Here is a 24567-nt window from a genome sequence, read left to right on the forward strand (position 1 = left end):
TCAATTAAACGCTCAAAATGGCCAGAAAAAGAGAACTTTCATCTGAAACTCCACAGTCTATTCTTGTTCTTAGAAATGAAGGTTATTCCACAAAATTGTTTGGGTGACCCGAAACTTTTGAACGGTAGTGTATATATTTACAGCCCGGCGTCCGACCAGATTTGTTTTTATTGTAATTTTGAAGAATTTACCTGAATGTGCATGAACTATTTCTGTTCAAAATTGTTTGAAATGTCAAATGTTAAATGTTTAAATATTAACTGTCAGTTTGCTGTACTGTGCCAACTGCACTACTATATGAGTACGTATTTTCTATTGTTTCATTGAAAATGAAACAGCAAAGTCCATTTGGCTGTCATCTGTTTTAATTATGAGACACAATTGTGTCAAAGTCATGAGTTTTTATTTCATGTTTGAAATAAGAAATCCTTACTTTGAAAAAGCAGTTTTATACTTGTGAGTGTTGATGACACAGCTTTGCAACAGTTGATATTCTAGTTTCAAGCATGTTTTACTTAATTTAGGTCATAATATCTCAGCAACAAGCTGTAATATATTACTGAGATCATTTAGGACCAAAATACTTAAAACAAGTAAAACACTCTAACATAAAATCTGCTTAGTGAGAAGAATTATCTTATCAGACACAAAAATAAGCAAATATCACCCTTATTTGAGATATTTAATCTTACTTAGATTTCAGTTTTTGCAGTGCACTGTTTTTAGGTGGATATAATGAGTTTCTTCTTTGGACGGTTAGCGAGATTAACAACAAAGGCCAAACCAAACCCGACTAGATGGGTTTGGTTTGGTTCTGTTCTGTCAAATGCTAGTGACCCATGCACTCGCACGAGATCTTAACCCATGTTTTGAGGACTATTGGTGGAGATGTAAGGCAGCGAGTAAAGAATGAATACACATACCTGTCATCGTCAACCATGAACCAGGTGACGGTGGACAGCAGGCTCCCCACGCAGAGGAGTGTAATCATGAAGGAGAAGCCTGAACTCATGCTCCCGGCCTCTTTGCCTCGGTTCACTTTTGCCACCGGCGCTCGTGTTTCAGGGTAACACACCTCCTGACGGGTAATATCCATGTGCTATCATGTTCTGCTTGTCTCTCGGCTTTAACCCCGCCCTCAGCCCTTGATCTCATCCAACTTCCTCTTCTTCACCTTCTGTTATTTTATTTCTGACCCATGCTGTGGAAGTGCTCTCGTGCTTGGTCACAGAAATCCCAATCCTGCCCCGTGGGCTGTCGTCCCAAAGCTTAATGCTGCCGCGGGTCTCCGCCTTCTAAACAAAAATCAGCCTCCCCCGCCCTCCTGTCTTGGTCCATATTCCCCCACGAGTCCTTCTGCACTCTCCCCTTGGCAACAGAAGGAGGCGGTAACATGAGTGGCCTGGACTGATTTAGCCTCCGGGGGAAATATTTTGCTAAGAGGGTTGGAGCAGGTTAGGAGCACCTCATTCAAGGTTAAGAGTGTTAACGCACACCACCCAAATTTACCCTGTGCTAAATCCTGCCGGTGAGGACCTGTAAGGGGCTGGGCCAAATCAAAATGTGTGTGTGTGTGTGTATGGTGGTGGTGGGTGGGTGGTTGAGCAGAAACGAGAGCTCGTCAGAAAAGAAGAAGCGCAACTTTGATAGACAAAAAAAATCCCCTGTTCATGCGCCATGAGTGGGGGCCACTTATTTAAAGGCCTACTGAAATGAAATGTTCTTATTTAAACGGGGATAGCAGGTCCATTCTATGTGTCATACTTGATCATTTCGCGATATTGCCATATTTTTGCTGAAAGGATTTAGTAGAGAACAACGACGATAAAGATTGCAACTTTTGGTATCTGATAAAAAAAAGGCTTGCCCCTACCGGAAGTAGCGTGACGTAGTCAGTTGAACATATACGCAAAGTTCCCTATTGTTTACAATGATGGCCGCATGAAGTGAGAGAGATTCGGACCGAGAAAGCGACAATTTCCCCATTAATTTGAGCGAGGATGAAAGATTTGTGGATGAGTAAAGTGCAAGTGAAGGACTAGTGGGGAGTTGAAGCTATTCAGATAGGGAAGATGCTGTGAGAGCCGGGGGTGACCTGATATTCAGCTGGGAATGACTACAACAGTAAATAAACACAAGACATATATATACTCTATTAGCCACAACACAACCAGGCTTATATGTAACATGCCACAAATTAATCCTGTATAAAAACACCTGCGTGTTTGTTATGCTAGCTCCTAGCTCCTCTGCTAGCTCCTAGCTCCATAGAACACGCCAATACAATTCAAACACCTGATCAACACACACAATCACTCAGCCCAAAAGACCGTTCACCTAACCCAAGGTTCATAAAGCTTATATATTTTTTAAAAAGTTACGTACGTGACGCGCACGTACGGTACGGTACGTGTTATGCTAGCTCCTAGCTCCTATGCTAGCTCCTAGCTCCATAGAACACGCTAATACAATTCAAACACCTGATCAACACACACAATCACTCAGCCCAAAAGACCGTTCACCTAACCCAAGGTTCATAAAGCTTATATATTTTTAAAAAGTTACGTACATACGCAAAAAAAAGTTGCGCACATACGGTCAAGCGATCAAATGTTTAGAAGCCAAAGCTGCATACTCACAGTAGCACGTCTGCGTCTTTGTCATCCAAATCAAAGTAATCCTGGTTAGAGTCTGTGTTGTCCCCGTTCTCTACAGGCGTCTGTGTATCGAAGTCAAAAGTCCTCCTGGTTAGAGTCTCTGTTATCCGAGTTCTTCCATCTTGACTGCATCTTTCGGGAATGTAAACAAAGAAGCGCCGGCTGTGTACTGTTGTGGCTGACTACGTTCGAAAAATACGTCCATTTCGCACCGACAACTTTCTTCTTTGCTTGCTCAGCTTCCTTCTCCATAATGCAATGAACATGATTGAAACAGATTCACGAACACAGATGTCCAGAATACTGTGGAATTATGAAATGAAAACAGAGCTTTTTCGTATTGGCTTCAATGTGGAAGGCATACCCGTGTTCGCCGGTCTACGTCACGCGCATACGTCATCCTCAGAGGCGTTTCGAACCGGAAGTTTAGCGGCAAATTTAAAATGTCACTTTATAAGTTAACCCGGCCGTATTGGCATGTGTTATAATGTTAAGATTTCATCATTGATATATAAACTATCAGACTGCGTGGTCGGTAGTAGTGGGTTTCAGTAGGCCTTTAAAGGCCTACTGAAATGAAATGTTCTTATTAAAACGGGGATAGCAGGTCCATTCTATGTGTCATACTTGATCATTTTGCGATATTGCCATATTTTTGCTGAAAGGATTTAGTAGAGAACATCGACGATAAAGTTCGCTACTTTTGGTCGTTGATAAAAAAGCCTTGCCTGTACCGGAAGTAGCGTGACGTCACAGGTTGTGAAGCTCCTCACATCTGCACATTGTTTACAATCATGGCCAGCAGCAGCGAGAGCGTTTCGGACCGAGAAAGCGACGATTACCCCATTAATTTGAGCGAGGATGAAAGATTCGTGGATGAGGAAAGTGAGAGTGAAGGATTAGAGGGCAGTGGAAGCGATTCAGATAGGGAAGATGCTGTGAGAGGCGGGTGGGACCTGATATTCAGCTGGGAATGACTAAAACAGTAAATAAACACAAGACATATATATACTCTATTAGTCACAACACAACCAGGCTTGTATTTAATATGCCACAAATTAATCGCGCATAACAAACACCTCCCCCCTCCCGTCCATACAACCCACCAATACAACTCAAACACCTGCACAACACACTCAATCCAACAGCCCAAAGTACCGTTCACCTCCGTAAAGTTCATACAGCACATATATTTCCCCAAAGTTACGTACGTGACATGCACATAGCGGCACGCACGTACGGGCAAGCGATCAAATGTTTGGAAGCCAAAGCTGCGTACTCACGGTAGCGCGTATCCAACTTAAAGTCCTCCTGGTTGTGTTGCTGCAGCCGGCCACTAATACACCGCTTCCCACCTACAGCTTTCTTCTTTGCTGTCTTCATTGTTCATTAAACAAATTGCAAAAGATTCACCAACACAGATGTCCAGAATACTGAGGAATTTTGCGATGAAAACAGACGACTTAATAGCTGGCCACAATGGTGTCCCAATATGTCCGCACAATCCGTGATGTCACGCGCAAACGTCATCATACCGAGACGTTTTCAGGAGGATATTTCGCGGGAAATTTAAAATTGCACTTTACTAATCTAACCCGGCCGTATTGGCATGTGTTGCAATGTTAAGATTTCATCATTGATATATAAACTATCAGACTGCGTGGTCGGTAGTAGTGGGTTTCAGTAGGCTTTTAAACCTTTGCAATGTAGTATTTTATAGGAAAACCCCCATTTTCATAATGTGCCTGACATGCTGAGAGAGACAGATCCCCCCAACCCTCATGCAAAAGAACCTCCGTGCCAGCTGGTAGCTAATCACAACCAGACATTGGTTGCATTTGTTTACACTGAGTCATTTAACCCCTTAAACGAATAATTGTTTAGCCTAAGCCCCGTTTCAGCCACACTAAACCATCGTTTAAGGTCCCCCTCCTCGGACAAATTTTTACGCGGCTAAGTGCGCCGTGTATTTCTTGACTCTCCGGCACTCAGCTTTGTATGGACTCATTGATCGTTTACAAAGTGAGTTCGGAGAGGAAGTGACGCCAGAAAGACCGCGCCCCACACAGGAAGAGACATCAGAAAGAACGCTCCACAGCCAGCTTCATAACAAAGATGGAGGCGGATCATCCAGACATGCCTGTGTTTCTCCTTCTTGTACATGTACAGGCACTTTTGGAAATCACAAATCAATATCTTAAGACAGTGTTTTTCAACCTTTTTTGAGCCGAGGCCCATTTTTTGCGTTGGAAAAATGCGGAGGCACACCACCAGCAGAAATCATTCAAAAACAAAACTCAGTTGTCAGTAAAAAGTCGTCGTCGCAATTGTTGGATATGAATTTAAAGCATAACCAAGCATGCATCACTATAGCTCTTGTCTCAAAGTAGGTGTACTGTCACCACCTGTCACATCACGCCCTGACTTATTTTGAGTTGTTTGCTGTTTTCCTGTGTGTAGTGTTTTAGTTCTTGTCTTGTGCTCCTATTTTGGTGGCTTTTTCTCTTTTTTTGGCATTTTACTGTAGCAGTTTCATGTCTTCCTTTGAGCGATATTTCTACTTTGTTTTAGCAATCAAGAATATTTCAGTTGTTTTTTATCCTTCTTTGTGGGGACATTGTTGATTGTCATGTCATGTTCGGATGTACTTTGTGGACGCCATCTTTGCTCCACAGTAAGTCTTTGCTGTCGTCCAGCATTTTGTTTTTGTTTACTTTGTAGCCAGTTCAATATTAGTTTCGTTCTGCGTAGCCTTCCCTAAGCTTCAATGCCTTTTCTTAGGGGCACTCACCTTTTGTTTAGTTTTGGTTTAAGCATTAGACACCTTTTTACCTGCACACTGCCTTCTGCTGTTTCCGACATCTACGAAGCAATTAGCTACCGGCTGCCACCTACTGATTTAGAAGAGTATTACACGGTTACTCTGCCGAGCTCTAGACAGTACAGACACTCAACAACAACACATCATTTGCAGATTATAATTACTGGTTTGCATAAAATATTTTTAACCCAAATAGGTGAAATGACATAATCTCCCACGGCACACCAGACTGTATCTCACGGCACACTAGTGTGCCGCGGCACAGTGGTTGAAAACCACTGCCTTAAGAGAAGGCAACGAGAGATTGCAGCTATTTCGGATACAACACATCTCAGCATCAAGAGAACTTTCAAATGTCCGGGTGAGCTGTGATTCTACTTAGCGAAAAACTTACTTTATTTGTCGCCATGGAGGCGAGAATTAGTGATTTATAATTAGCTAAAACACTGCCGACTAGGGTTGGACTTTAGCTGCTAGCTACCTAGCCATGTTTTAAAGTACCTCTTCCTGAGGGAGTTTCAGTGTTATAACTTCACCTTTATCGTTAGTTTTTCAGCCAAAATGCGTCCGATCTCCCTTTTCTGTCTGCTTGTAAGTACTCCGTGATGGTGCGCTGCAGTGTTACAGGGATTTTTCACTCAGTCCAGCCCTGGACTCGAACCAGGGACTCTACTCGTGTTGTCCCGATACCAATATTTTGGTACCGGTACCAAAATCAATTTGATACTTTTCGGTACTTTTCTAAATAAAGGGGACCACAAAAAAAATGCATTATTGGCTTTATTTTAACAACAAATCTTCGGGTACATTAAACATATGTTTCTTATTGCAAGTTTGTCCTTAAATAAAATAGTGAACATACAAGACAACTTTAAGTGGTAAGTAAACAAAGGCTCCTAATTAGTCTGCTGACATATGCAGTAACATATTCTATTATTTTGTCAAAATTATTAAGGACAAGTGGTAGAAAATGAATTATGAATCCACTTGTTCATTTACTGTTAATATCTGCTTACTTTCTTTTTTAACATGTTCTATCTACACTTCTGTTAAAATGTAATAATCACTTATTCTTCTGTTGTTTGGATGCTTTACATTAGTTTTGGATGATACCACACATTTAGGCATCAATCCGATACCAAGTCATTACAGGATCATACATTGGTCATATTCAAAGTCGTCATGTGTCCAGGGACATATTTCCGAGTTTATAAACATAATATACATTTTTTAAAAACAAAAGAAGATGTTGTGATGCCAAAAAATATCGATGTAGTCATAGTAGTATCGACGGTACTTTTTAGAGGTGGTATAGTACTGAATATGATTCATTCGTATCGCGGTACTATACCGTATACCCCTAATCCAGGCCTGGGGGGCCACATTTAGAGAAAACAATTTGTCTGGGGGCCGGTATATGTATTTTTAGGAACACTAATACAAAACCTCACAATAATGTCTGATTGAATGCTAAAAACTTCATGACAGACCGCCTTAAAAAAACGTAATGGAATTGTAAATGTTTATATGAACGATAAAACACTGAATATTGACAAAATATGAATGTCACACCCCCTTTCGATCGACATATTTTACAATCAAGTGAAACGCAACAAAAATGCAACAAACAGTTAAATATGAACGCGAAGGGTACAAAATAAACCCACCTACAATCTGATATATCTGATATATCACTAAGCTTTAGAACTTTGTTGTGAAAATCTCCTTCCGCGTCTGTGGAAACGCTTCCCACCCACACTGCTTGGTGCCTCGTCTGAGCTGCTGTGACGTCGATTACCATAGTAACTAATTACATGACCATAGTAACTAATTAGATTACCATAGTAACTAATCAGATTACCATAGTAACTGGTATATCATCCAAAAGTGCAGATTCCAACCATTGAAATACTTTGTATAGTTGAAGGCTTACGGTCATTAGAAAACATCACTGCACATCATAATGGCAGCTACACTTTCCATCTTAAACATCTAAAAAAAAATATTTGGGAATGTCCGGCGGGCCAGATTGAAAAGCTTAACGGGCCGCATGTGGCCCCCGCATGAGGTCCATTATGATGGAGGTCTACGTCTCTGAGGTGTTTTTTAGTTTGAACTAGGGTTGTATGGTATACCGGTATTTGTATAGTACCGCGATACTAATGAATCATATTCAGTACTATACCGCCTCTGAAAAGTACCGGTCCGCCACCAATGTATGTATGATCCTATAACGACTTGGTATCGGATTTATACCCGAATTTGTGGTATCCTCCAAAACGAATGTAAAGTATCCAAACAACAGAAGAATAAGTGATTATTACATTTTAACAGAAGTGTAGATAGAACATGTTAAAAGAGAAAGTAAGCAGATATTAACAGTAAATGAACAAGTAAATTAATAATACATTTTCTACCATTTGTCCTTAATAATTTTGACAAAATAATAGAATGGAAAATGACACAATATTTTACTGCATACGTCAGCAGACTAATTAGGAGCCTTTGTTGGTTTACTTACTACTAATAGACAAGTTGTCTCGTATGTTCACTATTTTATTTAAGGACAAACTTGCAATAAGAAACATATGTTTAATGTACCCTAAGATTTTTTGTTAAATTAAGCCAATAATAAAAAAATTTGTGGTCCCATTTATTTAGAAAAGTACCGAAAAGTATTAAAATAATTTTGGTACCGGTACCAAAATATTGGATATCGGGACAACACCAGTTTCAACAGATCTGAAATTGTAGAGCGCTCGCTTAGCATGCAAGAGCTAGCAAGGTCGATTCCCGTATTCTCCAAATGTTACATTCACAAAAGTTGTTGCACTTGAAAAAAAGCACAGCCTGAAATAGTTTCAACAAACATTGAAACCCTAGATTTATCTCTTGGGTTGCGGGTAAAACAGCATCTGAATCGCAAATATTTTTTATTACGATACGGAATGTATTCAAAATGTATAATTTTTATTTTATTTTTTAAAATTTATTAGCTGCACATATACATCAGCAGCCAGTAAGAGTGTTTGTAAACAGTTACCTGTTTTGAAAAGAGGGCTTAAAACCCTTTTCAAAGCAACATTTTATTTTGAGGTCCCCCACCATTACAAAAAAATTCACACTTTTTGTTGTTTATGTGAAAGTATTTTAAGAACTTCAATTTTTTCTGCAATTTTTGTACCAAAACAAATTCAAAAATAACACACTTAACATAAGTAACAACAATTTGATCAACAATCTGATCCACAAAACAGAAAATGTTTTAGAGCAAGTAACTTAAGTAAACAAAATAACGCATTTTATAAAGCTTATCTTATTAAATATAGAATTTGCTAGTGTTGTTTTAAATTAGATGATGTATTACATTTGTGGTATTAAACGTTACATACTATATTTTCAACAAGATAAAGTGGTAAGTGCTTAATACGTAAACACAACTAAAAACTACAATTGGCTCCAATTTAAATTATTTGGGGTTTGCTTTCAAAGCCTTCCTTTTATCCAGAGAATTACTCTCCGTCTTTGTAAGTAATAACAAAAACCACCCAAAAAGATTTTGTAGGGCTGGCCGATACGGCTGAAAACTGTATCACGATGTAAGTTTTTTATAATATATTGTGTGTATATATATATATATTATATATATATATATATATATATATATATATATATATATATATATATATATATATATATATATATATATATATATAATAATTAACTTATTGAAATGTACACACACTCAGTGTGTGTGTGTGTGTGTGTGTGTGTGTGTGTGTGTGTGTGTGTGTGTGTGTGTGTGTGTGTGTGTGTGTGTGTGTGTGTGTGTTAGGGCTGGGGGATATGGCAAAAAAAATCATCACAATTAATTTTTTCATATCATCCGATCTCGATTAATATCACAATTTATTTGTACTTTTATTAAAGCGGATTGTCCCGTGCAGGATTACACAGAGTACCGCATCCCTACTGATCACTACTGCAGTATCTTGTAACAAACATTTCCACCAAGTTTGATTGAGATAATATATGCTAACAGCTGACAACTGTCATTTTGTTCATATCTATAATTGTGCCTATTAAAGGTTAAACAGTACAGGTAACCCACGCTACGATCCGTACCTGGTTTTAGGGCCGTGGTTTTGCTTCTTTTTCGGTACGTTTTGTGAGGGTAATGAGAACAACTTTTTTACCTCTCAAAATGTATTTTGTTTTTTTTGCTAGTCATCACAAACCTTTTGCAGTAAACAAAGTATAATTGTTGTAACTTATGGGTTATATAGTTCATGTGTGATGATAATTCATAATTTGCATACTTGATTTAATTGCTGATTAATTCATCTATATTATTTACAGTTAAAAAGAGTTAAAAAGGAATTGATTTCATTTATACATGTATTTGATATTGATTATTTGAGAAACACTGACACTGAAGTGAGTTGTTTTCTACTTCATAGCCTAACAAAAGGTTAACTAAAAAACTGCATGCTCCACAATTCATTGGGTCAAACTGGATGTTAGAAAGACCGGGAGCAGGTGCATTGAGGTTGTTGAGATTAAGCATTACTAGCCTACGGGTGAATGAATGGCAGATGATAACAAGATACAAAGATAATTTTTTTACCGTTTTATATGCCCATTGTTTTCTTATATAAAGTACCACTTTATTTACCGTAATTTCCGGACTATAAGCCGCACCTGACTATAAGCCGCACCAGCTAAATTTAGGGGAAAATACAGATTGCTCCATATATAAGCCGCACCCGACTATAAGCCGCAGGGTTTTGATGTGTAATTACCGTAGTATATAGGGGTTCCTGCTACCACGGAGGGGATTGTCGGGACAGAGATGACTGTTTGGGAACGCAAAGCATCCCATTTATTAACAATAAATCTTTCAATCATTCAATCAAACTTTCACATCTTTGACATGGCGAACAGCATTCGTGCAGAGTACAAATAATACAACGGTGCAAAGTAATACAAAGTGCTCGCCTGTACGTTATCAAAATAACCAGCCTACCGGTATATGAAAAGTCAGTCTTTAATCATTGTGTCATCGTCTTCCTCCTGCGTACTAAAACCACCGAAATCCTCTTCGTCGGTGTCGGAGAACAACAGGCCGTAAATAAGCCGCACCCTTGTATAAGCCGCAGGGACCAGAACGAGGGGAAAAAGTGGCGGCTTATAGTCCGGAAATTACGGTACACATTTCTGACGTCCTGTCCAATACTTTGATCGTAGCTAATCCACAATAATTGGTGTAGTGAATATATTAAGAATTTTATTTGAGATTACTATTTACTAAACATCACTTTGTAATGGTTAATTTATATTTGTACTCTTTAATTACTTGTATACATCAGTGCTTCCCACCAGTGCTTTGGTAAACACGTGGTGACCCACATTGTAGAGGTTTTAAAACTCAAAATTCTGTATTTATATGGAATGAAAAAACTTTAAAGTGCAGTTTGAATTTGAGCTACTGTAAAATAATGTGTGCGAACACATAAAATAAGTTTAATGATTATTTCAGGAACTAAATGTTTTTGTTTTTTTACCCACAAACAAACAAAAGACAATAATTTTTTTTAGTACATGTTATATCAATCAATCAAAGTTTACTTATATACAGTAGCCCTTAATCACAAATGTCTCAAATATCCGAGTGGAATCTTTGCAGACACATAAACAAAAAGTCTGATTAAAAATACTTAGCTATAGAAATGCCTTTTCTGATGAAATTAGTGAGTGTGTAAGTCTGTCACTAGAGTCGCTGCACCTTTTAAATGTTGTTTCAACTTCTATGCTAGTGTTTAACACATTTCATTATTTTGTTCCCCTGGGCTGCGCTTCCAGCTGTGAAAGGGAGAAAAGGCACAAAGCTGATTGAACATTAATTACGTCGTGAGGAGACTGACTTTCGGGATGGTGGAACGGACACACTTCCACACAAACGTACACAAACACACACGCATTCACAGACACACACACAGGATCACGGTAAATAAAGGTGGATTGTTCCGTGCAGGATTACGCCAAGCATCGTTGCTTCCCTACTGTTTACTACTGCGGTTACTTCTAACTGACAAATCTGCCAAGTTTCATAGAGGAAATATGCTAACAGCTAATAACCGGGATCAAACTCAAATTAGTCGTGATCAACAATCACAATCATATCATCGCACAGCCCTGGTGTGTGCGAAGCATGTTTAGCCATTCCTTTTCCTGCAGTCCTCCAATGATAATCTACTTGATTGTCTTCAAATTGCCTATGCATCTTACGTCGATCCTACGTCAAACATATGTCGATCTTATGTCAAAAATACATCGTTCTTACGTTATACATACATCAATCATACGTCGATCTTACGTCAAACATACGTCAAACTTGCATCAAACATACATCGATCTTAGGTCAAACATACGTCGATCTTACATCAAACATACATCGATCTTAGGTCAAACATACGTCGATCTTACGTCAAACTTACTTTCATCTTACGTCAAACTTACGTCAAACTTACGTCGATCTTACGTCAAACTTACGTCGATCTTACTTCGATCATACATCGATCTTACGTCAAACATAAATCGATCTTACGTCGATCTTACGTCGATCATACATCGATCTTACGTCAAACATACATCGATCTTATGTCAAACATACATCGATCTTACGTCAAACATAAATCGATCTTACGTTAAACATACATTGATCTTACGTCAAACATACATTGATCTTACGTCAAACATACATCGATCTTATGTCAAACATACATCGATCTTACGTCAAACATAAATCGATCTTCCGCCGATCTTACGGTAAACATACATCGATCTTACGTCAAACATACATCGATCTTATGTCAAACATACATCGATCTTATGTCAAACATAAATCGATCTTCCGTCGATCTTATGTTAAACATACATCGATCTTACGTCAAACATACATCGATCTTCCATCAATCTTCCATTAAACATACATCGATCTTATGTCAAACATACATCGATCTTCCATCGATCTTACGTTAAACATACATCAATCTTACGTCAAACATACATCGATCTTATGTCAAACATACATCGATCTTACGTCAAACATACATCGATCTTCCATCGATCTTACGTTAAACATACATCTATCTTATGTCAAACATAAATCGATCTTCCGTCGATCTTACGTTAAACATACATCGATCTTATGTCAAACATAAATCGATCTTCCGTCAATCTTACGTTAAACATACATCGATCTTACGTCAAACAAACATCGATCTTATGTCAAACATACATCGATCTTATGTCAAACATACATCGATCTTACGTCGAACATAAATCGATTTTCCGTCGATCTTACGTTAAACATACATCGATCTTACGTCAAACATACATCGATCTTACGTCCATCTTACGGCAAACATTAAGCAAAGAAATCAAACAATGTACTTACATGATCCACTTCAAGAAACTCTTCAAACTTGTGTTTACAAAGTAAAAAGAAGAAGAACCATGATAAACTTTCTGAATTTATCTCATCCCTCCATTCATTTTCAAGATCATCTTACTCATCTCACCATATGAAATATAACTTACTTCACCAATTACTATTTATTTATTTATTTATTTTTATTGTTATTACCTATGGAGTATATTGGGAATGAATTGAGAACAGGAAGTGAACAAAAGTTTTAGCAACTGCTATGTAAAGGAAAAGGGGTAGGATTAACTAAGCTATGCTTCTTCCTACTCCTTTTCGAACATGTTGAATAGAGAAACTGGAAATTGTGATGTAACAAACACAGACTCAACTCAACACTGTGGATAGCAGCTTGCTCTCAAATTTGAGCCAATGTCCTGACAAGACACGCAACCCCCTGGAATTCATGCAATTCCTGCATGTGTGTAACAAGGAATATGGACATGTAATTGTGTCTCCCTGAGCGTGCATCCCTTTTGAGTACAATCTTTAGCCAAGTAAACACCGTAACTCCGCATTCAATGTAAAACTGAATGTTTTATGAGTTTCTGTCTCTACTCACACCACCAAAATTCTTCATGGAATGGATTAAGCAAAGAAGTCACACAATGTACTAACATGATCCGTCTTAAGAGACTATTCAAACCACATGTTTTCATAAAGTACAAGGAAGAAGGATTATAATAAACGTCTTGAATTGATTGAAAATAGGATATTATTCATTTCATTCAGTGAATCATAACTGACTTCACTATTTATTCAGAGAACTGTTGTATTTTAGAATTAATTGATGTGTTAGTAGTAGTAAAGGCGTGGGATTAGATACGATTTGCTTCTTCCTACTCCTTTTTGGACATGTAAAGAAAATATGTACAAGATGTGATGAATCATTGCGAAACTGCGTACGTGCTCAGATTAAAAGTCAACCAACCACCCATTCTGCACAGGAAGTCTGCTACAAGTTTCTGGGTGTGACATCATGGGATGGACTGAGGGACAGACAGAAGGAGGTCTTTGTCAACCCAGATGTTATCTGTGGTTTGTGCACCATCGCCTGCACAGCATTGTGTGTATATCACTTCCTGTCTGTGCAGCAGAGAAAAAATCTACAGTTGGCAAGTAGTTCATCAGCCGAGCAGTGAAGATACAAATTCCATGAAGCTGGTGGGCAAATAAAAAAGTGATCTCTATCGCGATGAGACGAGTAGCATCGCAGATCACAATTGGCTTTGCTCAAGTAACAATAAGGAAGTAAGGCAAGTCACAAAACGATGTTTTTTCATGTTTTCTCCAATTTCGGGAACTTGCACTTCCTCAATGCTCATGCATAAAAAGCCAATGGCGAAGTAAAATGATGAGCAACACACATTTACTGCTCTGACAAACAGGAAACTGGAGAAGGAAAAAAAAACCACATGCAAGTCTAATAGCTCTCAGGGGAGGACCATAAAATAGATGATTTTCTTACAACAAAAGCTGCACTTTTTACTGCAGCACAAACAAAAGAATCCCTAAACTTAACTTGCTTTGTGACACGTCCGCCGGACGACAAACGCACATCACAGCGGGGTTGACGTATTTTGTCAACAAATGTGACATTTGAGGAATGACAGTCTTGACGTGCACACAATAAGACAAATGATGTTCCTTCAAGCAATGAAGAGCAGAGCGCTGGTTTGGGTGAGACGTATCTGCTGGTGCCTGTTTGTGGAATGCGGGGTGGCCTAAAAAAATCAACATTCCATGTCGAAGTGTTTAAAATTATTAGGCAGCTTTTCCACACACTGAATGGGACACAAAGTCCAATTGGACTTTTTGACTGAAAATAAAAAGTAGCACTATGCTACTACTACTGCAACAATTCAATAAAGTTATAATTAGGGATGTCCGATGATGACTTTTTGCCGATATCCGATATTCCGATATTGTCCAACTCTTAATTACCGATACCGATATATACAGTTGTGGAATTAACACATTATTATGCCTAATTTGGACAACCAGGTATGGTGAAGATAAGGTCCTTTTTTTTAAAAAATAAATAAATAAAATAAGATAAAAAATTAAAAACATTTTCTTGAATGAAAAAGAAAGTAAAACAATATAAAAACAGTTACATAGAAACTAGTAATGAATGAAAATGAGTAAAATTAACTGTTAAAGGTTAGTACTATTAGTGGACCAGCAGCACGCACAATCACGTGTGCTTACGGACTGTATCCCTTGCAGACTGTATTGATATATATTGATATGTAATGTAGGAACCAGAATATTAATAACAGAAAGAAACAACCCTTTTGTGTGAATGAGTGTAAATGGGGGAGGGAGGTTTTTTGGGTTGGTGCACTAATTGTAAGTGTTTTTTAAAAAAAAACATACCGATAATACAAAAACACGATACCGATCATTTCCGATATTACATTTTAAAGCATTTATCGGCCGATAATATCGGACATCTCTAGTTATAATTGTGTAATCCTATAATACCCCGTTTGTGGACAAGGAGAGAGAGACAACCAATGATGTCTTTCAAACAAATTACATTGGCAAAGTATCTAATATACACTATATTACCAAAAGTATTTGGCCACACATCCAAATGATCAGAATCAGGTGTCCTAATCACTTGGCCCGGCCACAGGTGTATAAAATCAAGCACTTAGACATGGAGACTGTTTCTACAAACATTTGTGAAAGAATGGGCCGCTCTCAGGAGCTCAGTGATTTCCAGCGTGGAACAATGCCACCTGTGCAACAAATCCAGTTGTGAAATGTCCTCGCTCCTAAATATTGCCAAGTCAACTGTCGGGTTTATTATAAGAAAATGGAAGAATTTGGGAACAACAGCAACTCGGCCACGAAGCCACATAGAGGGGTCAGCGGATGCTGAAGCGCATAGTGCAAAGAGGTCGCCGACATTCTGCACAGACAGTTGCTACAGAGCTGGAAACATCATGTGACCTTCCAATTAGCCCACGTACAGTATGCAGAGAGCTTCATGGACTGGGTTTCCATGGCCGAGCAGCTACATCTAAGCCATACGTCACCAAGTCCAATGCAAAGCGTCGGATGCAGTGGTGTAAAGCACGTCGCCAATGGACTATAGTGGAGCAGTGGAGATGCGTTTTCTGGAGTGATGAATCACGCTTTTCCATCTGGCAATCTGATGGACGAGTCTGGGTTCGGAGGTTGCCAGGAGAACAGTACATTTCGGACTGCATTGTGTCCGAGTGTGAAATTTGGTGGAGGAGGAATTATGGTGTGGGGTTGTTTTTCAGGAGTTGGACTTGGCCTCTTAGGAACTTTGAATGCTCCAGGATATCAAAACATTTTGGACAATTCCATGCTCCCAACCTTGTGGGAACAGTTTTGTGCGGGGCCCTTCCTCTTCCAACATGACTGTGCACCAGTGCACAAAGCAAGGTCCATAAAGACATGGATGACAGAGTCTGGTGTGGATGAACTTTACTGGCCTGCACAGAGTCCTGACCTGAACCCGATAGAACACCTTTGGGATGAATTAGAACGGAGACTGAGAGCCAGGCCTTCTCGACCAACATCAGTGTGTGACCTCACCAATGCGCTTTTGGAAGAATGATCAAAAATCCCTATAAACACACTCCGCAACCTTGTGGACAGCCTTCCCAGAAGAGTGTAATAAGTGCAAAAGGTGGACCGATGACATATTGAACCCTATGGGTTAGGAATGAGATGGCACTTCAAGTTAATATGGGAGTCAAGGCAAGTGGCCAAATACTTTTAACAAACCGATGAAGAAAACAAGGAGATGAGATGATGGACTCCACGTGTTAAAAGGAAGGCCTGCAGGGGCCGTTAATGTGGCCATGAAGTGGAGGAGTCCCTCCAAGGCTGCTCGCTGGTGTTTGAATAAGAACTCTCAAACTCCATCCATCCATCCATTTTCTACCGCTTGTCCCTCCCGGGGAGCCCATCCCAGCTGCATTTGACAAGTCGAACTCTTGAACTGACAAGCAAATTTTATCCAAATCATGTCAGCGTGTGTAAAACAAGCACTTCACGGGGAGGCCGTCATTTATTTAGGCTTCCTGTTCCTGTTCCAAACGTTCATTGACACATGATTACAAGTCAATCTATTTCAATCAGTCGGTTTTGTTTATTTATATAGCCCTTAATCACGAGTGCCGACATCCCCTGATCTAAACCCACATCCGGGCTAGGAAAAACTAAAAAAAAACAACCCAGAGACTGGGGAAAAAAAAGAAACCCTGAGAAGGAATCACAGCTATAGGGACCCTCCTTCCGGGGTGACAAGGGCTCTAATGGATACGCATTATTGAAGTGTTAAATTAATATTGTTAAATTAATAGATAAGGTGGGAGTCCAGTCCATCGGGAAACTAACAGATAGTCATGGCGGGAGTGGATCTTCTTCCAGGCTCAGCCCGTCAGCTATGTCGCGATGTCAGCTGTGCATGGTCCAATGAGTTGTCCATATCGGGTCTCAGTTTTATCGAATGCATTTTTATGCATTCATGTATGGATATTGATTAAGCGTCTATCGGGATATACAGGTATATTGGTATTATAAATGATAAATGGGTTATACTTGTATAGCGCTTTTCTACCTTCAAGGTACTCAAAGCGCTTTGACAGCATTTCCACATTCACCCATTCACACACACATTCACACACTGATGGCGGGAGCTGCCATGCAAGGCGCTTACCAGCAGCCATCAGGAGCAAGGGCGAAGTGTCTTGCCCAAGGACACAACGGACATGACTAGGATGGTAGAAGGTGGGGATTGAACCCCAGTAACCAGCAACCCTCCGATTGCTGGCACGGCCACTCTACCAACTTCGCCACGCCGTCCCTATTGTTTTATCTCCAAGCCCTACGCTAGCAACCAATTACGGAACACTCTGTCTATGGATGTTCTCATTCATCCAGGTCATTGTAATCTCAGGGCATTTAATCGATCGCAACTGGACTGTTTGGTTTGTCTTAGAAGACGTTTCGCCTCTCATCCGAGTAGAGAAGCGAATGTTTTGACCAGAGATGTCCGATAATGGCTTGTTTGCCGATATCCGATATTGTCCAACTCTTAATTACCGATTCCGATATCAACCGATATATACAGCCGTGGAATTAACACATTATTATGCCTAATTTTGTTGTGATGCCCCGCTGGATGCATTAAACAATGTAACAAGGTTTTCCAAAATAAATCAACTCAAATTATGGAAAAAAAATGCCAACATGGCACTGCCATATTTATTATTGAAGTCACAAAGTGCATTATTTTTTTTAACATGCCTCAAAACAGCAGCTTGGAATTTGGGACATGCTCTCCCTGAGAGAGCATGAGGAGGTTGAGGTGGGCAGGATTGGGGGGGGGAGCGGGGTTTTGTATATTGTAGCATCCCGGAAGAGTTAGTGCTGCAAGGGGTTCTGGGTATTTGTTCTGTTGTGTTTATGTTGTGTAACGGTGCGGATGTTCTCCCGAAATGTGTTTGTCATTCTTGTTTGGTGTGGGTTCACAGTGTGGCGCATATTTGTAACAGTGGTAAAGTTGTTTATACGGTCACCCTCAGTGTGACCTGTATGGCTGTTGACCAAGTATGCTTGCATTCACTTGTGTGTGTGAAAAGCCGTAGATATTATGTGACTGGGCCGGCACGCAAAGGCAGTGCCTTTAAGGTTTATTGGCGCTCTGTACTTCTCCCTACGTCCGTGTACACAACGGCGTTCTAAAAAGTCATACATTTTACTTTTTGAAACCGATACCGATAATTTTGAAACCAATACCGATAATTTCCGATATTACATTTTAAAGCATTTATCGGCCGATAATATCGGCAGTCCGATATTATCGGACATCTCTAGTTTTGACGGTTGAAATGCGTTGAAAAATGTGGAAGGAGTAGTCGCCAGAAAAAAGGGTGGAAATAGGGCTTTGGAAAAGCAAGAATTCTGGAAAATCGAGGAATTTTTTTTAACTTGGAAAAATGATAGTTCCAGAATGGTGGAATGTGTTGAAGGTGGAATGGTTTGAATAGATTGAAAAATGTGGAAATGGTGAAAGTTTGAAAAATGGCAAATTTATTTTGAATGGGGAAAAAATGTCCCGGAAAACCTGGAATTTGGGGAATTTTTGGAATTTGTCAAGGGAAAGCCCGCCATTCCCGAATAGGCTGAATAGTTTGAACTTGGAACGGTTTGAATCGGGTGAAAAATGTGGAAGGTAGAGCGTGCCAAAATCTGGAAAAATAAATAGATGCATTTTGGTGTAGAAAACCATGTGTGTGAACGGTTTGGAGCATTCACACAATTAACTGTTAAAATATGTATGGTTGTTATGGTGATAAATTGCCTCAAATGTTACTTAAAAAAATATGTAAAATTACATTATGACAGTATATTTTTAGAATCGAGAGAAACGCCAGGCTTGGGGATATTATACTGCAAGCTGTGTTTAACAGGGGTAAAAGTCACAGTAAAAGGCGACCCGGCCCAGTAGCACATTGTCAGAATGCCGCCAAACGAGCTTGTGTTTGCAGTGTTGAAACGCTCTAAAGGACACATGTATCAAGCGCGCTTATACACAAAAATCTTGTGTCCGCTCTTATTCACGGCAACGTTGAGATGTACAGTATCAAGATTCAACTGAACGTGAAATAAAAATTTAAAAAGTGTGCAAACTAGGGCTGTGAATCTTTGGGTGTCCCACGATTCGATTCACTATCGATTCTTGGGGTCACGATTCGATTCAAAATCAATTTTTTTTTTCAATTCAACACAATTCTCGATTCAAAAACGATTTTTTACGGATTCAAAAGGATTCTCTATTCATTCAATACATAGGATTTCAGCAGGATCTACCCCAGTCTGCTGACATGCAAGCGGAGTAGTAGATTTTTGTAAAAAGCTTTTATAATTGTAAAGGACAATGTTTTATCAACTGATTGCAATAATGTAAATTTGTTTTAACTCTTAAATGAACCAAAAATATGACTTATTTTATCTTTGTGAAAATATTGGACACAGTGTGTTGTCAAGCTTATGAGATGCGATGCAAGTGTAAGCCACTGTGACACTATTGTTCTTTTTTTTTTTATTTTTATAAATGTCTAGTGATAATGTCAATGAGGGATTTTTAATCACGGCTATGTTGAAATTGTAACTAATATTGATACTGTTGTTGATAATATTCATTTTTGTTTCACTACTTTTGGTTTGTTCTGTGTCGTGTTTGTGTCTCCTCAATTGCTCTGTTTATTGCAGTTCTGAGTGTTGCTGGGTCGGGTTTGGTTTTGGAATTGGATTGCATTGTTATGGTATTGCTGTGTATTGTTTGATGGATTGATTAATAAAAAAATTAAAACATTTTTTTTTAAATTAAATTAATAAATAAATAAATAAATAAATAAATAAATAAATAAATAAATAAATAAATAAATAAATAAATTTAAAAAATAGATTTTTTAAAAATGAGAATCGATTCTGAATCGCACAACGTGAGAATCGCGATTCGAATTCGAATCGATTTTTTCCCACACCCCTAGTGCAAAACTATTAACTCGTCAGACTGACTGGTGTGCACATCAGAGACATAAGAACAATTACACCCCTGGTGTGTGCGGTTACACTAATGGCTAGAAAAGCATCGGCAAAGTGGTGCAAAAAGGCACATTAAAACAAGGGCTGCTTCAGCAGTATTAGAAAATATTGCTAATGGTGCAATGCAAAGAGTGCATGTTCTCCGAGACGGAATTATAGGCATGTTAGCTAGGTATGTTACCGTACGTTCCGGACTATAAGCCGCTATTTTTTCCTAGGCTTTGAATCCTGTGGCTTATAAAATGGTGCGGCTAATTTATGGATTTTTCTTCGCTGACGGCCGGTTATAATGTAAATTGTTTAAAAACAACAACCAGCAAACACACTGAATGGGCGCGTTATTGTTTGTGCTATGGTGCCATCTTTTGGGCGAGTTCGCACACTGCTGGTGCTGCATTTGCCGCATTGACCTTCTGTTTAGACCAGGGGTGTCAAACTCATTTTAGATCTGGGGCCACATGGAGAAAAATCTACTCCCAAGTGGGCCGGACTGGTAAAATCACGGCACGATGACTTTAAAATAAAGATAACTTTAAATTTTTTTCTTTGTTTAAAAATAGAACATGCACATTCTGGAAATGCACAAATCATAATATTGTTGGATTATTTTTACACTTACATGTTGCGGTTAATAGTATTCTACATTTATTTGTGGTTATTTATACTTTCGGAATAAATTATGTGATAATGTTCATCAGTCCACTCATTGGTGTTCATTTTCAATCTATCAAGATAAAAAAATTATGTCAAAATCAAATTACCGGATGTTATTTACATAGTTTGATCATTTTCCTCGAGTGATGTACTAACATCATGTGTTTTTTTGGTTTTTTACTTATGTAGCATCATCTACATAGATACAAAGAATTGCTATAGTGACATCTAGTGGACACATTTAGAACAATAGTTTCTTTCATTCAAAAATTTCGGCTCATTTTTATTAGAGATGTCCGATAATGGCTTTTTTGCCGATATCCGATATTCCGATATTGTCCAACTCTTAATAATGATATCAACCGATACGGATATATACAGTCGTGGAATTAACACATTATTATGCCTAATTTTGTTGTGATGCCCCGATGGATGCATTAAACAATGTAACAAGGTTTTCCAAAATAAATCAACTCAAGTTATGGAAAAAAATGCCAACATGGCACTGCCATATTTATTATTCAAGTCACAAAGTGCATTATTTTTTTTAACATGCCTCAAAACAGCAGCTTGGAATTTGGGACATGCTCTCCCTGAGAGAGCATGAGGAGGTTGAGGTGGGTGGGGTTGGGGGGGGCGGGGCGGGGTTGAGGTGGGGGATTAGGGGGTAACGGGGGGTGTATATTGTAGCGTCCCGGAAGAGTTAGTGCTGCAAGGGGTTCTGGGTATTTGTTCCGTTGTGTTTATGTTGTGTTACGGTGCGGATGTTATCCCGAAATGTGTTTGTCATTCTTGTTTGGTGTGTGTTCACAGTGTTAACAGTGTTAAAGGTGTTTATACGGCCACCCTTAGTGTGACCTGTATGGCTGTTGACCAAGTATGCTTGCATTCACTTGTGTGTGTGAAAAGCCGTAGATATTATGTGATTGGGCCGGCACACAAAGGCAGTGCCTTTAAGGTTTATTGGTGCTCTGTACTTCTCCCTACGTCCGTGTACACAGCGGCGTTTTAAAAAGTCATAAATTTTACTTTTTGAAACCGATACCGATAAATTTGAAACCGATGCCGATAATTTCCGATATTATATTTTAACGCATTTATCGGCCGATAATATCGGCAGTCCCATATTATCGGACATCCCTAGATTTTATTTATCTTTTCACTGTGATTACTCAAAAATAATAATGAATTAAAATCAATGGTGACATCTCAAATTTTTATACTTAGCAAACTCATCCCGCGGGTCGGATAAAACCTGTTCGCCCGCGGGCCTTACGTTTGACACCCCTGGTTTAGACTAAGCTATGAACCTTTGGTCTTCTAGCTGTCCGTAGTGTTTCTGCTTGTATGGATTCTTCATTCATCACTCCATGCAACGTTTGTAAGTTTTACAATATTACTAAAACAATTTGTATTTACTAAACCGTCCCTTGTGTGTGATGTCTGTAGGAGTGTTTTTATGCATATTTCTACGTGCTATGGTAATGTAATGAAGCTAACGTCGTTGGCATTAGCTACTATGCTAACACGTTCACGAGTGTCTTCGTTAGTATTATTAACTTACAATGGCATTCATTTTGTATTGTTCCAGTTTGGTAAATTCACCAAAACGTCACCGTGGACTTATTGATCTGTTAGCTGATTGGAGAGCTAGCTTACGCAAGCTAATGGATCCATGACGATGACTTCTGCTTTGTTTGATCAGCCGTTTCACTGCCTTGTTATAGGCACCGTTTGGAAACAAATAAGGTATGTTAATGAAAGTTTACAACATGTTTCTGTGTAAATAACTAATTTCACAACGTGTGGCTAATATATGGAAAAATATTATTTTCTTCTAATTTTTAGTAGGTGCAGCTTATATATATATACGGAGCCCCTAAAGCAGGGGTGTCCAAAGTACGGCCCGTAGGCCAAATGCGGCCCGCCGGTGTCTTCAAATTGGCCCGCGACATGTCATGAGTTTAATTCATTTTAAAAGGTATAACACTTTAAATGCTGCTGTTTTGACACAATCTAGTGGACAACATGAGTTTTTCCTGGTCAAAGACTTTTTATGTTTGGAATGTGCAGCATCTATTTATATGACCGAATGCAAACAACCTTCCCTAATCATGGTGCAATAAAAAATCAAAAAAATCCAACCAACACAAAATGTAAACAGACATGGTCACTGAACTTTGTGGATATTATAAAAAACGTCCAATCACCATAACATTTTTTTTTTTAAATTACAAAGCGTGATGGGAAAATGCTTAAAAGACTCTCCATACTTATCCATGTTTGGAGCATTTTAGCTGCTTGATAATTCTGATTGATTACAAAACTTTAAGGAGGTTGTCACAGAAGTAAACAAGGTAGAAGTCAAACTTTTGCATACTCTTAATATCCAATTATATTACAATTAATATAATAAGTGTGTGTGTATGTATGTATGTATACACACTGTTGCGTTTGACCAGATGTTCCTCCAAGTGGGATGTAAAACGCTGGTCAGTCCCAAGTTCCTTAATGACATATAAACTGACTCAAAGGTACCACCCAGCACAGAATAATTATTTTGTAATTTTATTGTCAAATATTTGAGAATAGAGACCAGCCTCGAACAACACATACAAATGTGCAGCCCAAGTTGATCTGGCATTCCAAAGGAAAAAGCAACTCTTTTCACACAAAGAAAGCCCCCATTCCCCCCCCCCCCCACACCTCCTCTCAACACTGATAAGAAGAGAGACTTGGGGGTTGTGTTCACATTCCTGATGGTTTACGACCCTGTTTAAAAAGGTAATCTGAAGACAAAGAGAAACTAGTATACAGAGTATACATTGAAAATTATGAGCTGATTCAAACATGATTATGAAGAAAGAAATAGCTCTTAAACATATGCATTATCCACAATCCCCCTTCAGATCTTATCCAAAAGATCTCTCCTACGAGAGCAACACCTCTAAAGCACGCCCCACATTAAAGTAGGTGCTGTTTTGGTTTTCGAGCAAGCTATCGATAAACAATCAAACGATAGTTACATGGGAGAGAGAAGGAGGGAGTCAACGTCAATGTCGTCATTGTCAGGGAAGGAAACTAACAGTCCCTGAAAGTCACCACTATGCTTGACCCCCTTCAGTGACATAGCAAGCCCAGAACCAGGGTGGGGTTGACCTTTGACAGCTCTAACAATGATGCGGGTGCATAGAGACCTAGCACAAGGGGCGATAAAGCAACCGCAAGAGGCTATAATGGCCAAGAAAACTCCAATGGAGACCAGGACAGACTTAATTAGGTCAGTCCACCTGCCAAATGTGCTTTGGAGCCAATCTTTAAAGGGGTCAGAGACCCCTGAAACTTCAGTA

At 39.0% G+C, this 24567-nt stretch overlaps 1 protein-coding gene across 2 annotated transcripts in view; it reads right to left on the bottom strand.

Moving 5' to 3' along the window:
* st8sia6 (ST8 alpha-N-acetyl-neuraminide alpha-2,8-sialyltransferase 6) overlaps positions 1 to 24567 on the bottom strand; it is a 72719-nt gene that overhangs the window by 17810 nt on the left and 30342 nt on the right. Inside the window, exon 1 of one of the 2 annotated variants that reach the window (XM_062050067.1) lies at positions 924 to 1421. The exons of the other annotated variant lie outside the window; for it this stretch is intronic. Within the exon in view, the coding sequence (XP_061906051.1) occupies positions 924 to 1096 (173 nt within the window). The 5' untranslated portion in view covers positions 1097 to 1421. Of the gene's footprint in view, positions 1 to 923; positions 1422 to 24567 lie in introns of those variants that run through there. 2 annotated transcript variants of the gene reach the window in all.

This window comes from Entelurus aequoreus, linkage group LG06 (assembly GCF_033978785.1).
Source record: "Entelurus aequoreus isolate RoL-2023_Sb linkage group LG06, RoL_Eaeq_v1.1, whole genome shotgun sequence".
Taxonomy (NCBI): Eukaryota; Metazoa; Chordata; class Actinopteri; order Syngnathiformes; family Syngnathidae; genus Entelurus; species Entelurus aequoreus.